General features: G+C 38.1%; 1 protein-coding gene across 1 annotated transcript in view; it reads left to right on the top strand.

Moving 5' to 3' along the window:
* The window catches only part of LOC150081474 (uncharacterized), a 55791-nt gene extending 42535 nt beyond the window's left edge, over positions 1 to 13256 (top strand). The window contains exons 4-6 of the mRNA XM_090380214.1: positions 6413 to 6542; positions 6699 to 6828; positions 13237 to 13256. Coding sequence (XP_090236340.1) covers positions 6413 to 6542; positions 6699 to 6828; positions 13237 to 13256 — 280 coding nt within the window. The remainder of the gene's footprint in view (positions 1 to 6412; positions 6543 to 6698; positions 6829 to 13236) is intronic.
* Positions 13257 to 13517: the final 261 nt, after the last annotated feature.

Genomic DNA, 13517 nt, shown 5'->3' with positions numbered 1-13517 from the left:
CTCACTGACATAGTGCTTCAGTTTGTACAGCAGTATTTTATGTGCAGCAGTATCAAAAGCTTTCCTGAAATCCAACTATATGATGTCAAAAATATTTTTTGCATCCGATGCCTTGGTCACTGCAACATACTAACCTATCAGATTGGTTAAGCAAGACTGCTTCTTGACAAATCCATACTGTAATTGCATTATAATTACACGCCTGTCCAAATGGTCCTGCATTACTTCTTTAACCAGTGATTCCATTATATTTCCTGGAACAAACATTAAGCTAACAGGTCTATAATTATTTATGTTGCCTTTTGATCCTCCTTTATGAATTGAGAATATATTCACACTTCTCCAGTCCATAGCCACCTCCTCTGAATCAAAGGATGCTCTCATAATTATGGCTGTGAGTCGCTTACCTCCTTTGCTCCTCCCTTAATATAATTGGATAGTTTCCATCTGCCCCAGGGGCCTTTTTTATGTTAATTCTCAATAATTCCTCCTCCACTTTTCTTTCAGTTATCACAAAGTCATTTAGCTCCTTGTTAGAATTTGGTAAACTTCTGGCATCCCCTTAAAGAATTCCTCATATGTGAAAGTAGATGCAAAATATCTATTCAATTTGTCTGCAATCTGAGCATTGTCATCAACAGTTAGCCCATAGATATTAATTAGTCCAATGTGATTCAACCCCTTCCTTCTCCTGTTAATATAAGCATAGAAGTTTTTGCTGTTTTTCTTTGCATTCTTTGCCAGAGACTTAATAATCTGCCTAAGCTTGCTTAAATTCCTTTGTGAGTCAATTTCAGACTAATTTTTGTCTACCATAGATTTCTGTATCGCCTGATAATTTATATACATCCCATGCACTTTTCTTCTCTGTCATATGTCTCAATATTTCATCTGACATCCATTTTGGTCTTTCTTGCATCAGCAACTAAGGCCATATTGCTTCGTTTATTGTCTGTATATTGTGTATTCTGAGGTCGATTTTATATTTTCTCAACGAAAAACCAGTTTCCGGAATAAATAAGGTTATAGAACTTAATAGCTATATGATTACCCCAGCACACACACTCAATCTCTTTTTCCCTCTCTCATGCAGCATTAATATCCATTAGTAGGAACTAGTCCTTACTTCTTATGAAAACTGATGGGGTTCGAGAATATAGTCTCTATATCTAACAGCAGCCATAGTTCCATTTTTATGATATGTAGTTGGGAATGTTTTGACATGTATTGGCTTGTACTGGACATGCTTTACCAGATTATCTCCTTCATTCCTTTTCTCTTATGTTTGCAATTTGGTTTCAGGTCATTCTTTCGAGAGAGAGAGAGAGAGAGAGAGAGAGAGAGAGAGAGAGAGAGAGAGAGATCTGATATTCTGGGCAGGCTCAATGTCCAGTGCACATACACATCTTCAAAAAATAAAAGAGAATAATTATGAATTTTTGGAGGTGCAGGTGTCTTTCACTTTGTTGTCATGGATGATTCTTCCTCATAGCTGGTGGAAAAGCTTCTTCAGAATGAGGATATATCTTGAATCCAGTGGCCATGGAGGTATATTCAGCATATATGATTAAGACTAAGACTTCTGCATTCTGGATAAAATGTATCAAAAACTTGGCCAGAAAGTTGCTTTTCATGAAATACTGAAATATTAATTTACTATCATAGGTGATTTTATTATGTGATAAGGCCTGCTAGTCAGTGTTGCAATGTTTGTGTTGCATGACCATAAGGAATCCAAGTTCAGTTACTGTTGCTGAACATGTAAATACTGAATCGAACTAAATGTATTTGCCAACAGTAGATATACAATGACATAAATGAAAATAATTAGTATTAGCTATATGGTGAAATGAAGACATAGGCTCTTGCTGCACCAACCAAGAAAAATTAATTAATTAATTAATTTAAACAATGATATAAAATAAACTTCAGCCTGGACTGCACTTGTTAACAGGAGAGATTGCTTCTACAGGGATGGAATACACTTAAATAGAAAGGGTGCAAGAATATTTGCTGACGCTATCGAGGCAGTGTTAGGTGGGTCGGAAAACTGCTAGCTTGGGTGGAGACAAAGACCAATAGATTGACAGTAGCCACTGGCAGAGGTGAAAGAGATTCTTGCACTGCTTCTATTAGAATGAGCAGAAGCCTGAAAAACAAGATGCATGGTATTTCAGAGACTGCTGTGAGCCATTGCGGTACAAGTAAACACATGGGTTGTGTTAGGGTAGCTAAGAATAGAAACAGGTGCAGGTATACTTGCGTGTACACCAATGCTAGGAGTTTAGTAAATAAATTTGATGAATTTGAGATATTGCTCAAAACATCAAAGGCAGATATTGTTGGGATATCAGAGACGTGGTGTCACACAGATATAAGGGATGCAGAACTGCAATTTGGGGAGTACAACGTCTACAGAAAGGATAGACAGGATAGGAAGGGGGGAGGGGTTATGCTATTAGTTAAGAAACACATAAAAACCAAGGAAGTGAAGCCAGTCGACATCGCCGGACAGTGCAGTGTTGAGTCAGTTTGGTGTGACATAAGCATTGGGAGATCAAAATTGAGAGTAGGAGTGTGCTATAGGCCTAATGACTCTGATGAGTATAATAAGGAACTGTACAGGGAAATAGAGTGGGCCAGTAAATCAGAGAGTCTTATAATGGGAGATTTTAATTTCCCAGATATTGACTGGAATTTGGGGGCTGGTTACTCACACACTAGCAGGGCTTTTGTGGATTTATTGGATGATTGTTTTCTACATCAGCATGTTCGGGAGGCAACTAGAGGGAGTAATACTCTTGATTTGATTATCAGCAGTGATTCTTCATGCATTAAGAATCTGCAGATAAATGAACCACTAGGTGGCAGTGATCACAGTGTGCTGAAGTGGGATTTACTCAAAGAGGTAACTACCATTAGGGGTAAAGGGAAGGGTTATTGCTTCCGTAAAGGCGACTACGATGGACTGAGACAGTATTTAAATTCTATACAGTGGGACCAACTGATGATGTTACCAACAGCAAATTCAAAATGGGAAGCATTCAAAGAACTTATCTTGGAAGCTACTAGGCTTTACATACCAACTAAGAAATATTGTTCAAGGTTTAGGCCAAAATGGATGTCAGATGAACTAATGAGGCATATGGCAGAGAAGAAAAATGCATGGGATACTTACAAATTAACACATGACACAGAAGCCTATGATAGATACAAGTTGATATGCAACCAAGTTACAAAGGAGGTTAGGCAGGCGAAGGCAGATTACGAGAAATCCTTGGCAAGGGATGCAAAGAAAAACAGCAAAGAGTTCTTTACTTATGTAAACTCTAGAAGGAAGGGGATGAATCAGATTGGTCCACTTGATATTGATGGGTCAACTGTTGATGATCCTGCTTAGGTAGCTAACAAACTAAATGAATATTTTGCATCGACATTCACACATGAGGAGTTATTCAGCAAGGGGAATGCCAGAGATGTATTCAACTCTAGCAGTAAGCTACAGAATCTTGAAATAACTGGGAGTAAAGTGGAGGAGAAACTGTTGAAGATAAAGACAAGAAAGGCACCTGGGGTGGATGGGATCTATCCAGTTATATTAAAGGAGGCAGCAAAGGAAGTAAGCAAACCCTTAGCCATAATTATGAGAGCTTCCTTGGACTCAGGGGAGGTACCCATAGACTGGAAATGTGAAAATGTGACCCCAATTCACAAAGGAGGATCAAAGGCTGACACAAGTAATTATAGACCTGTGAGCTTAACTTCTGTTCCAGGAAAATTAATGGAGGCACTGGTTAAAGAAGCACTGCAGGATCATTTAGACAAGACTTCAGTTATAGCTCAGACACAGCATGGTTTTGTTAAGGGGAAGTCTTGCCTGACCAACTTGATTGGATACTATGATGCAGTCACAAAAGAACTGGATGCAGGGAATAACTTTGATATTATATACTTGGATCTTAGAAAGGCTTTTGATACTGTTGCACATGGAAGACTGCTACACAAATTGGAGCAGTGTGACATTGGAGGCAAATTGCTGCTATGGATAAAGGAGTGGTTAAGTGGGAGAAGACAGAGAGTGGTAATCAATGGACACTGCTCATCGTGGACTAATGTTATTAGTGGAGTCCCTCAGGGCTCAGTGTTGGGTCCATTATTGTTTTCTGTATTTATAAATGATATTGATGATGGTATATCAAGCTTAATGTCCAAGTTTGCAGATGATACAAAGGTTGGCAGGGTTGTCAAGGACACTACTGACACTATGCTGCTGCAACAGGATCTGGAAAGGTTGAGCAGATGGGCTGAGAGGTGGCAAATGAAGTTTAACATTGACAAATGTAAAGTACTACACATGGGAAACAGCAACCCCAGAGCAACGTATCAACTCTGTGGTACTACACTGACAGTGGTAGAGAATGAAAGGGACTTGGGGGTGGTTGTGCAGGCAGATATGAAGCTCTGAGCAGTGCAGATGGGCTGCAAGAGTAGCTCATGGAGTATTGTCAATGATATACAGGAATTTTTCCAGCAGGGATAAGGAGGTGATTATTCCATTGTATAAGGCAATGGTCAGGCCACACCTAGAGTACTGTATACAGGTCTGGAGGCCACATTTCAAGAAGGATGTAGAGCTGCTGGAACGAGTACAGAGAAGGGCAACAAGATTAGTGAATGGAACAAAGGGGTGCTCTGACGAAGAAAGGCTTAAGTTTTGCAAATTACAGTGTCTGGAGACTAGGCACCAGCGAGGTGATCTGATAGAGGTGTATAAAGCCTTGAATGGTTTAAGCATGCTCAATGCTGATGGGATTCTTCCTCTAGCTCAGAAAAATCACCTGAGAGGGCATAAATTCAAATTGAGGAAAGACAGATGTAGGATAGACGTGCGGAAATTTGCCTTTAGCCAGCGGGTGGTTGGTTGGTGGAACAGACTTCCATCCCTTGTGGTGGAGGTTGATAGCCTAAATAAGTTTAAGGCTCAGCTGGACAGGTATTTTGAACGAACAGAGGGGTGAAGTGGAAGTGGGTTTTTTTTTTTTGGCTGATGCTGCATAAGCTTGCTTTCTTGCATCAAATGCCTCTACTAATGCTAATGCTAATGCTAAATGCTAACTACCTGTTTGACTACATTCTCATATAGGTGTCTATCAATCTGATTGTACTGAAGGCTGACAGCTTGGGGAATTTCCCCAACTGTCAGATTCAATCACCAATAGAGGTAACTTATTCCTGTAATTAACAACTTGTTGGTTAAAATAAAACTTCTTGCAAGCCAGTCTAAATCTCTTCTCTTATAATTTAAGTTTATGGCCTAGAATATTTAGTTAATAATAGTAAAAACTTCATCCTCATTCCTACTACTTTCATCTCTGAGAGCCTTATGCAAGTATTGTTTCCAAGCATTCTTATTGTGACAAGTTCTTGTGACCAAAGTGAACTTTTGTGACAGTGATATTGCAAAGAGAATTGTCACTGAAAAAGTGGTAAGAAAATACCACAAAATGTTTAATTTTATTATGTACTATGCATATATTAAGTGCAATAGCATCATTAATACACATAAGTGTATTAATGATGCACTTATGTGTTAACTGAATTAACAGTATATTTATAAGGCAGCAGTGTTTTAAGTTTTATCTCATATTGTGAATACCTTCACAATGAGTTGTCATGATATTGCACTACTTCGAATAAGTTAAGCTTCACCTGGGAAGAAGACTAATGTTACTTATTCTCAGATGGATACCACCACCCATGAGAATAAGTAACAGTCTTCTCCCCAGGTGAAGTGTTACTTATTCGAAGTAGTGCAATATAATGGCAACTCGTTGTGAAGGTATTCACAATATGAGATATAACTTAAAATGATGTTGCTTTATAAATATTCTGTTAATTCAGAAATGGCTGTGTATTAATGATGCTATTGCACTTAATATATACATAGTCTAAAACTTGCTCTCAGCTTGAGGTTTAGCCCTAAACGCATCTTATTCCATTATGTACATATTTCCAATTCAAAATTAAACATAATTATACAATTATGTTTGATTGCTTTATTATCTTTAAACAAAACAGTTCACTATGCCACTCAAGGAATAACTGACGTATTTTAACCATTACTTTCATTGTATTTGGATTTGTACTAATTTTCTAACAGTAAAATGTAAATTATATGTACATTCTCCGTAAACATAACAAAAGATTATAGGGCATCAGTTGTGTGAAGCAATTTTTGACCTATCCTGTATATATTTTCTACGATATATAGAAACAATTTTCTACAAAAAAAGTGCTTTGAGAAAATGGCACATTGTCATCTTGCCCTCCACAATTCAAATATACTGTGCATGTCATTGACTTAATTTTGTGCCTTGTTCATATAAGTAACAGTTATCAATTTTTCTTTCAGAGCTGAAGATAATGGTGGTATTGGTGATTGGATCAAAAATGTGGTAATAAATTTTATACGGGAACAGATAAATAAAATCAAGGAAAAGCTCGATAACGGCCTCGGCATTAGCCATGATCTCATAGAACAGGTACTAATTTGCAGTTCCATTTTCTTTCTTTCTAGAATTGTAAACAAAGTGAGGCTGTTGATTTCAGCAAATGTAACTCTCAAATTATAAATGTTCTGCATTACTTAATATATATGAAACATTTTCAAAGACAGTAAAGTATTTCTTTATTTTTAGTTGAAGCCAATTATACAAAAACTGAAAGATTTGCATATTGACTTGAAAGGAAAACTTATAGATATATTGAAAGGAGCAAAGGATATTGTGCGAGATAAACTGAAAGAGATTCTTAAACAACTTGGAATTGGTAAGTGCTTGAATTGTAATGAAATTTAATTTTTGTTATATAACTGCAGCATTGATACAGGAGAGGCAGCATAGAAAAATGGCAGAAATATTTATGGCTGCAGATATAAATATCTTGATATATAGCACAAACACATATTACATGAGTAATATGTTTTTTAAACACAGGATGAGTTCTGTTCATATGACAATAAAGAGCACAGCAAACAGACTAGAATACACATTTAATCCCACATATTCATTGACATTACTCTTATAATGTCAGTGCATATGTGGGATTAAATGTAAATGCCAAGAAATTAAAGTTGGATGGAAACCAATTGATTATTGGAATTTAATAGATCAGACATATGAGTATTTCTCATAAAACAAAACTTTTCTTTTAAAAACTACTACACTCTAAACTACTATATCAATGCATCATTTATTCATACTCAGTTTTTTTTTTTTTTTTTCAAAAGAGTAATTTGAAGATCCACAGATTATTATTATCAAACTGCTCCTCATGAGGTCTTCATTTATTTGTACTCACTGACTTCAGAAAGAAAATGGGGGCAGCATTATTTTCTAGGTTACTTCACAGCTTTTTATTAGCCTGTTAAATGGACATGTAAATAATGAAATAATGGTACATGCAAATTACTAAAGATTTTTATCAATATTTGTTTGTCTGCTATTACAAGAAATGTAATAAGATATTATTTTTGTTAGTAGTACTGCTATATGATGAAGTCTATATGAACATATATGCCAATACTAGTTGTGTGTTTTTTGGTTTTTAGGAGCATTAGCAACTAAGGCCATATTGCTCCGGGATATGTAGTGGTCATTCCCTGACCTTTCCACATCCTCCATATTTGGTGGTGATGGGCTCGAACCCTGGTCTAATCAAGAAGCGTGTGCTATGCACTGCTGCTCCTTCCCACCTGGCTACGGAGTCGCTCCAATACTAGTCTATATGACTATATGCCAATACTAATCATATAGTATTGCTATATGATGAAGGCTTATACAGCATTAGCCAAGAAAAAAAAAAAAAAAAGATGCCAGTACTTTTATTTTCATCCATCCATCTCCTGTAACAGTTTATTCAGTTTTTCCTTGAATTGATTCAAACTGACCACTTCCACAACAACAGATGGAAGTTTGTTCCAACAATCAAATACCCACTGGCTGAAGGTAAACTTCTGCACATCTATCCTGCCACCATCCTTCCTCAATTAGAATTTAGGCCCCCCCCCATATGTGTTTTCTGAGCAAAAGGAAAGGATTCCATTACCCTGGGCTTACTCAATACATTCAAGGTCTTGAGCACCTCAATCAGATCTCCTCACAGGTGTCTAGTCTCCAGACACTGTATTTTTCAAAACTGAAGCCCAGTAATAGCACCCTTTTGCACCCATTTCAACAGGTTAACATCTTCCAAAAATGAGGCTTCCAAACCTGTATGCAATTCTCAAGGTATGACCTAACCTTTGCTGAAAAATTACAGAATACCAATCAAAAAGCCCCATTCCTGTCTGCACTGCTCAGAGAACATCATATCTGACTGCACAATTACCCCCAGGTCTTTTTTGTAACCTGGGGGTAATTGGGCAATATTAATTTTCAATTGCCACTTCTGAGCCAATCTGCCTAATTTGTTTAGATCAATTTGTATTGGCATACCATGATTACTGTGATTAACTGTCCTACCAACCTTCTTATCATCTGCAAACTTTAAGACTGATATACCTTCATTAATATCATTTATAAATATAGAAAACAACAATGGGCCCAGCACTGAACCTTGGGGGTGACTCTCTTAATAACAGTATTTCAAGAAGAGCAGTGCCCATTGATAACCACTCTCCCACTCAACCATCCTTTATCCACAGCAGCAACCTGACCTTAATGCCACTCCAATTTACATAGCACCCTTTTATGTGGAACAATATCAAAACCTTTTATGCAATCTAAGTATATGATGTCAAAATAATTTTTTGCATCCATTTCCTTTGTTATGGTGTCATAGTATCCAATCAAATTGGTCAGACAGGGTTATCCATTAACAAATCTATGCTGTGATTGTGATATAACTGTTATTATTATTATTATTATTATTAATATTAGCCATATGGTACAAGGAAGCCTGAGGCTTATGCTGCACCAGCCAAAAAAAAAATAATAAAATTCCCGAGTTACCCCCTGTGTGTGTGTGTGTGTGTGTGTGTGTGTGCGTGTGAGAGAGAGAGAGAGAGAGAGAAGTAGAAGGCATCACCAAGAAAGAGAAGAATGATGATATCCAGCTCAGGACCCTGGGTTTGCCAAGCCCATACTCACCAGATGTGAGCCCCCGGGGTGATGTATTCCTGTGTAGATGATCCTGCATTACTTCTTTAACCAATGACTCCATTAATGTCTCTCTGTGATTTCCCCCTTGTAAATTGGGGATACATTTGCACATCACAAGTCCATAGGGGTCTCCTGCAAATCTAGGGATGCTCTCATAATTGTGGCTAAAGGTTTGCTTGCCTCTTTTCCTGCCTCCTTTAATATAGCTAGATAGATCTCATCTGCCACAGGTGCTTTTTTTATAATCAGCTTCAACAATTTCTCCTCATTTGTAACAGAATCATTGAGCTCCCCACTAGAAATTACTTTTGGCATCTCCATCGATAAAAAAGTTTCTCATATGTGAATGTAGCTACCAAAATACTTATTCAGTTTGTCTACAACCTGAGCAGGATCATTAAAAATTAATCCAACCAATGTGATTCGGCCCCTTCCTTCTACTGTTTGCATAAGTAAAGAAGTCTTTGTTGCTTATCTTTGCTAGAGACTTCTCGTAAGCTGCCTCAGATTGCCTAACCTCTTTTGTGACTGCATTGCAGATGAGTTTATATATTTACTGTTGGTATCTTTATCACCTGATCATTCATATGCATCCCATGCATTTTTCTGATGTGTCTATCATCAGTGAATCTGATGGCAGATGCATCAGATTCCTTGCTTCGAGTCTTATCAGTGTGTCTGACATCCATTGAAGACATTTTCAGCTGGAGTGGCATATCATCCCATGATACATGTAGTGAAGCTGCAACAGAGCTTGGGGGAACCCAAAAGAAAAAAAAAAAACAGGAGTTATGCAAAAAATAATAAAATAAATTAAGTTTCTCTACGGCCCAAGTTCACAATGTTATGCCACTGGATTGAATAAGATAAAAAGGTAAAAGTATTTCAAGATTGGTATAGGGACATGCTTCTACTCGGATGGGATACACTTGAATAGAAAGGGTGCAAGAATATTTGCTGATGCATTCGAAGCAGTGTAAGGTGGGTCGGAAAACTGCTAGCTTCAGGAGATTCACAGACTAATAGATTAATAGTAGCCGTAAGCAGAGGTAAAAGTGATTCTTGCACTGCTTCTATTGGAATGAGCAGCAGCGAGGAAAGCAAGGTGCTGGGGATTTCAAGGACTACTGGGAGTCACCATGGAACAAGTACATACGTAGGTTGTATTAGGGTGACTAAGAGTAAGAACAGGTGCATGTATGCTTGCATGTACACCGATGCTAGAAGTATAGTAAATAAATTTGAGATGCTGGTCAAGGCATCAAAGGCAGATATTGATGGGATATCAGAGATGTGGTGTCACACAGATATAAGGAATGCAGAATTGGAATTTGGGGAGTATTATTATTATTATTAGCTATATGGTGCAAATTTTGGCTTATGCTGTACCAGCCAAATAAAAAGTTCCCGAGGTACCCTGAGAGAGAGAGAGAGAGAGAGAGAGAGAGAGAGAGAGAGAGAGAGAGTCAAAAGTAGAAGGGAATCACCAAGAAGATAAGAATGATAATATCCAGCTCAGAACCCTGGGTGTGCGCCCTGTGGGGTATAATTAGCATTAGTAGAGGCATATGATGCAAGAAAGAAAGCTTATGCAGCATTAGCCAAAAAATAAAAATGCTCCCATTTCACCCCTCTGTTTGTTCCAAATACCTGTCCAGCTCAGTCTTAAATTTATTTATGCTATCAACTTCTACAACGAAGGATGGAAGTCTGTTCGACCAATCAACAACCTGCTGGCTAAAGGCAAACTTCCGCACATCTATCTTACAACTGTTTTTCCTCAATTTGAATTTATGTTAATGTCCAAGTTTGCAGACAATAAGAAGGTGGTAGTAGTAGCTTATGCAGCATCAGCCAAAAAAAAAAAAAAAAAAAAAAAAAAATCACACCATTCCCTCCAAATGCCTGTCCAGTTCCTCCTTAAATTTATTCAACCTATCAACTTCCACAATGACAGATGGAAGTTTGTTCCAGCAATTAACCACCCACTGGCTAAAGGCAAATTTCCGCACATCTATTCTACATCTGTCCTTTCTTAATTTGAATTTATGCCTCCTTAGGTTCGTAATCTGAACAAGTGGAAGGATCCCATCAGAATTCAGCGTGCTCAACCCATTCAACGCCTTATACACCTCAATCAGATCACCGCACAGGTGCCTAGTCTCCAGCCACTGCAATTTGCAGAACTTAAGCCTCTCTTGGTAAGAGGATCCCTTCATTCCCCTCACCAATCTTGTTGCCCTTCTCTGTACACGCTCAAGCAAATCTACATCCTTCCTAAAATGAGGCCTCCAGACTGTACACAGTACTCAAGGCGTGGCCTGACCATTGCCTTATACAGAGGGACAATCACCTTCTTTTCCCTGCTAGCAAAATTCCTATATATCATTGACAAAACCCCATGACCTGCCCTGGCAGCCTGTCTGCATTGCTCAGAAAACTTCATATCTGACTGCACAATTACTCCCAGGTCTTTTTCATTTTCTACCACCTTAAGTGTAGTACCACACAGTTGGTACGTTTCTCTGGGGTTACTTCTACCCATATGCAGTACCTTGCATTTGTCAAGGTTAAACTTCAGTTGCCACTTCTTAGCCCATCTGCCCAAGTTATCTAGATCCTGTTGCAGTAGCATACTGTCATTAACAACCCTGCCAACCTTTGTATCATCTGCAAACTTCGACATTAAGCCTGATATACCTTCATCAATATCATTGATAAATATACAAAACAACAGTGGATCGAACACTGAACCCTGTAGGACTCCACTAATAACATTAGACTACGAAGAGCAGGTTGTCAGGGTTGTCTTCTTCTCTGTGTGCCATCTCCTAATGGAGGTCAGCAACAATCACAGAAACTCTCTTTCTGGTAGCTCTGAACAGCTGCTTGTTTAGTCCTGTCTAATTCTTAATGTTATGTAGTCATGATGTATGTCTTCTCCTAGGCTTTCTTCTTCCTTCCATTCTCCCTTCAGTAATTATCTGTGGAATTGCATATTTGTTGTTCCTCATCAGGTGCCCAAGATATGCTGTTTTTCTTTTCTTTATATCCTTCAGCAATTCCCCAGTTTTTCCAATCTCTGCAGGACACTCTCATTGGTCACTCTTGCTGTCTATGGTATCTTTAGCATTATTCTGTATGTCCACATTTCAAATGCTTCTAGTTTTTTTGAGGTTTTCATTGTCCATGTCTCAGCACCATATAACAAAACTCACCAAACATAAAATCTCATTGTCTTGATTCTAAGGTTTCTATTGCACAATGCAGGTCTCACTTTAAGAAAATACTGCCTGGCCATTTCTATCCTTGCTTTTATTTCCATATCTGGTTCCTTTTTGTCATTGATCCAACAGCATGGATATTTGATTATGCCAACTCTCTCTATCAGCCTTCGTTTAACATGAGGGGATGTGTTGGCATTGCTCCATTAAGAACCATGAGCTTAGTCTTGTTGATATTAATCCTGAGGCCCATTCTTTCATTTTCTTAACTCACATGATTGAGGAGTATCTGTAAGTCCTGCATATTAGTTGTACAAATTATAGTGTCATCTGCATAGCAAAAGTTGTTAACTTTCTCTGCAGATGACACTGCTCTGCAGATATTCCTTTATTTCTTCCATCTAATGCTCTCTTGAAGATGACGAACAAGTAAATATTAAACAGGAGGGGGGAGAGTACACTCCGCATTCAACAACAGAAATTATCAATGTTGAATGCCTCACTCCGCATTCAATATTGATAATTTCTGTCTTTCTGCCATTGACTAAAACAGATGCTGTTTGGTTCCTGTAGTGACATTTGATTGTTTGGATGTCCTCTTCATCAAGGCCAAACTCCTGAAGGATCTTGATGAGCTTAGTGTGTTGGACCTGATTAAAGGCCTTCTCAAAGTCAATAAAACGAAGATGGGCATCAATCTGTTTTACTCTGCACCTTTGCATCATGACCTGGGGACAAAATAGTGCTTCTCTTTTACCCAGTCCTTCCCTTAATCCAAACTGCTCATTGTCCATAGACTCCTCACAATTCCTGAAAATCTGAGTTTTAATTATTTTTAGGAATATTTTCAGGACTTGGTTCATCAAGCTGATTAGTCTGAAGTCTCCACAAGTCCAGGTGGTTAGTTTTTTGGGAAGAGTGATGAACATTGATGTCACCCAGTCTTGAGGGATGTTGCCTGTGTCATAAATTCTGTTAAATAATTCAACCAGAATGTCAGGGTTTTTGTAGTTGTGCAATTTGGCTATTTTTTGCTGTGATTTCATCAGGTTCTCTTCTTCGTTGATTTAATCACACTCTCTGTCTCAGATCTTAGGATGGATGGTCCTACCACTGCATCGTTGTTGTCATC

Source organism: Mastigoproctus giganteus, chromosome 8 (genome assembly GCF_048544385.1).
Source record: "Mastigoproctus giganteus isolate SK-2022 chromosome 8, ASM4854438v1, whole genome shotgun sequence".
Classification (NCBI taxonomy): Eukaryota; Metazoa; Arthropoda; class Arachnida; order Uropygi; family Thelyphonidae; genus Mastigoproctus; species Mastigoproctus giganteus.
Note: the sequence above shows the minus strand (reverse complement) of the source record. Positions and strands in the feature narration are given on the sequence as shown.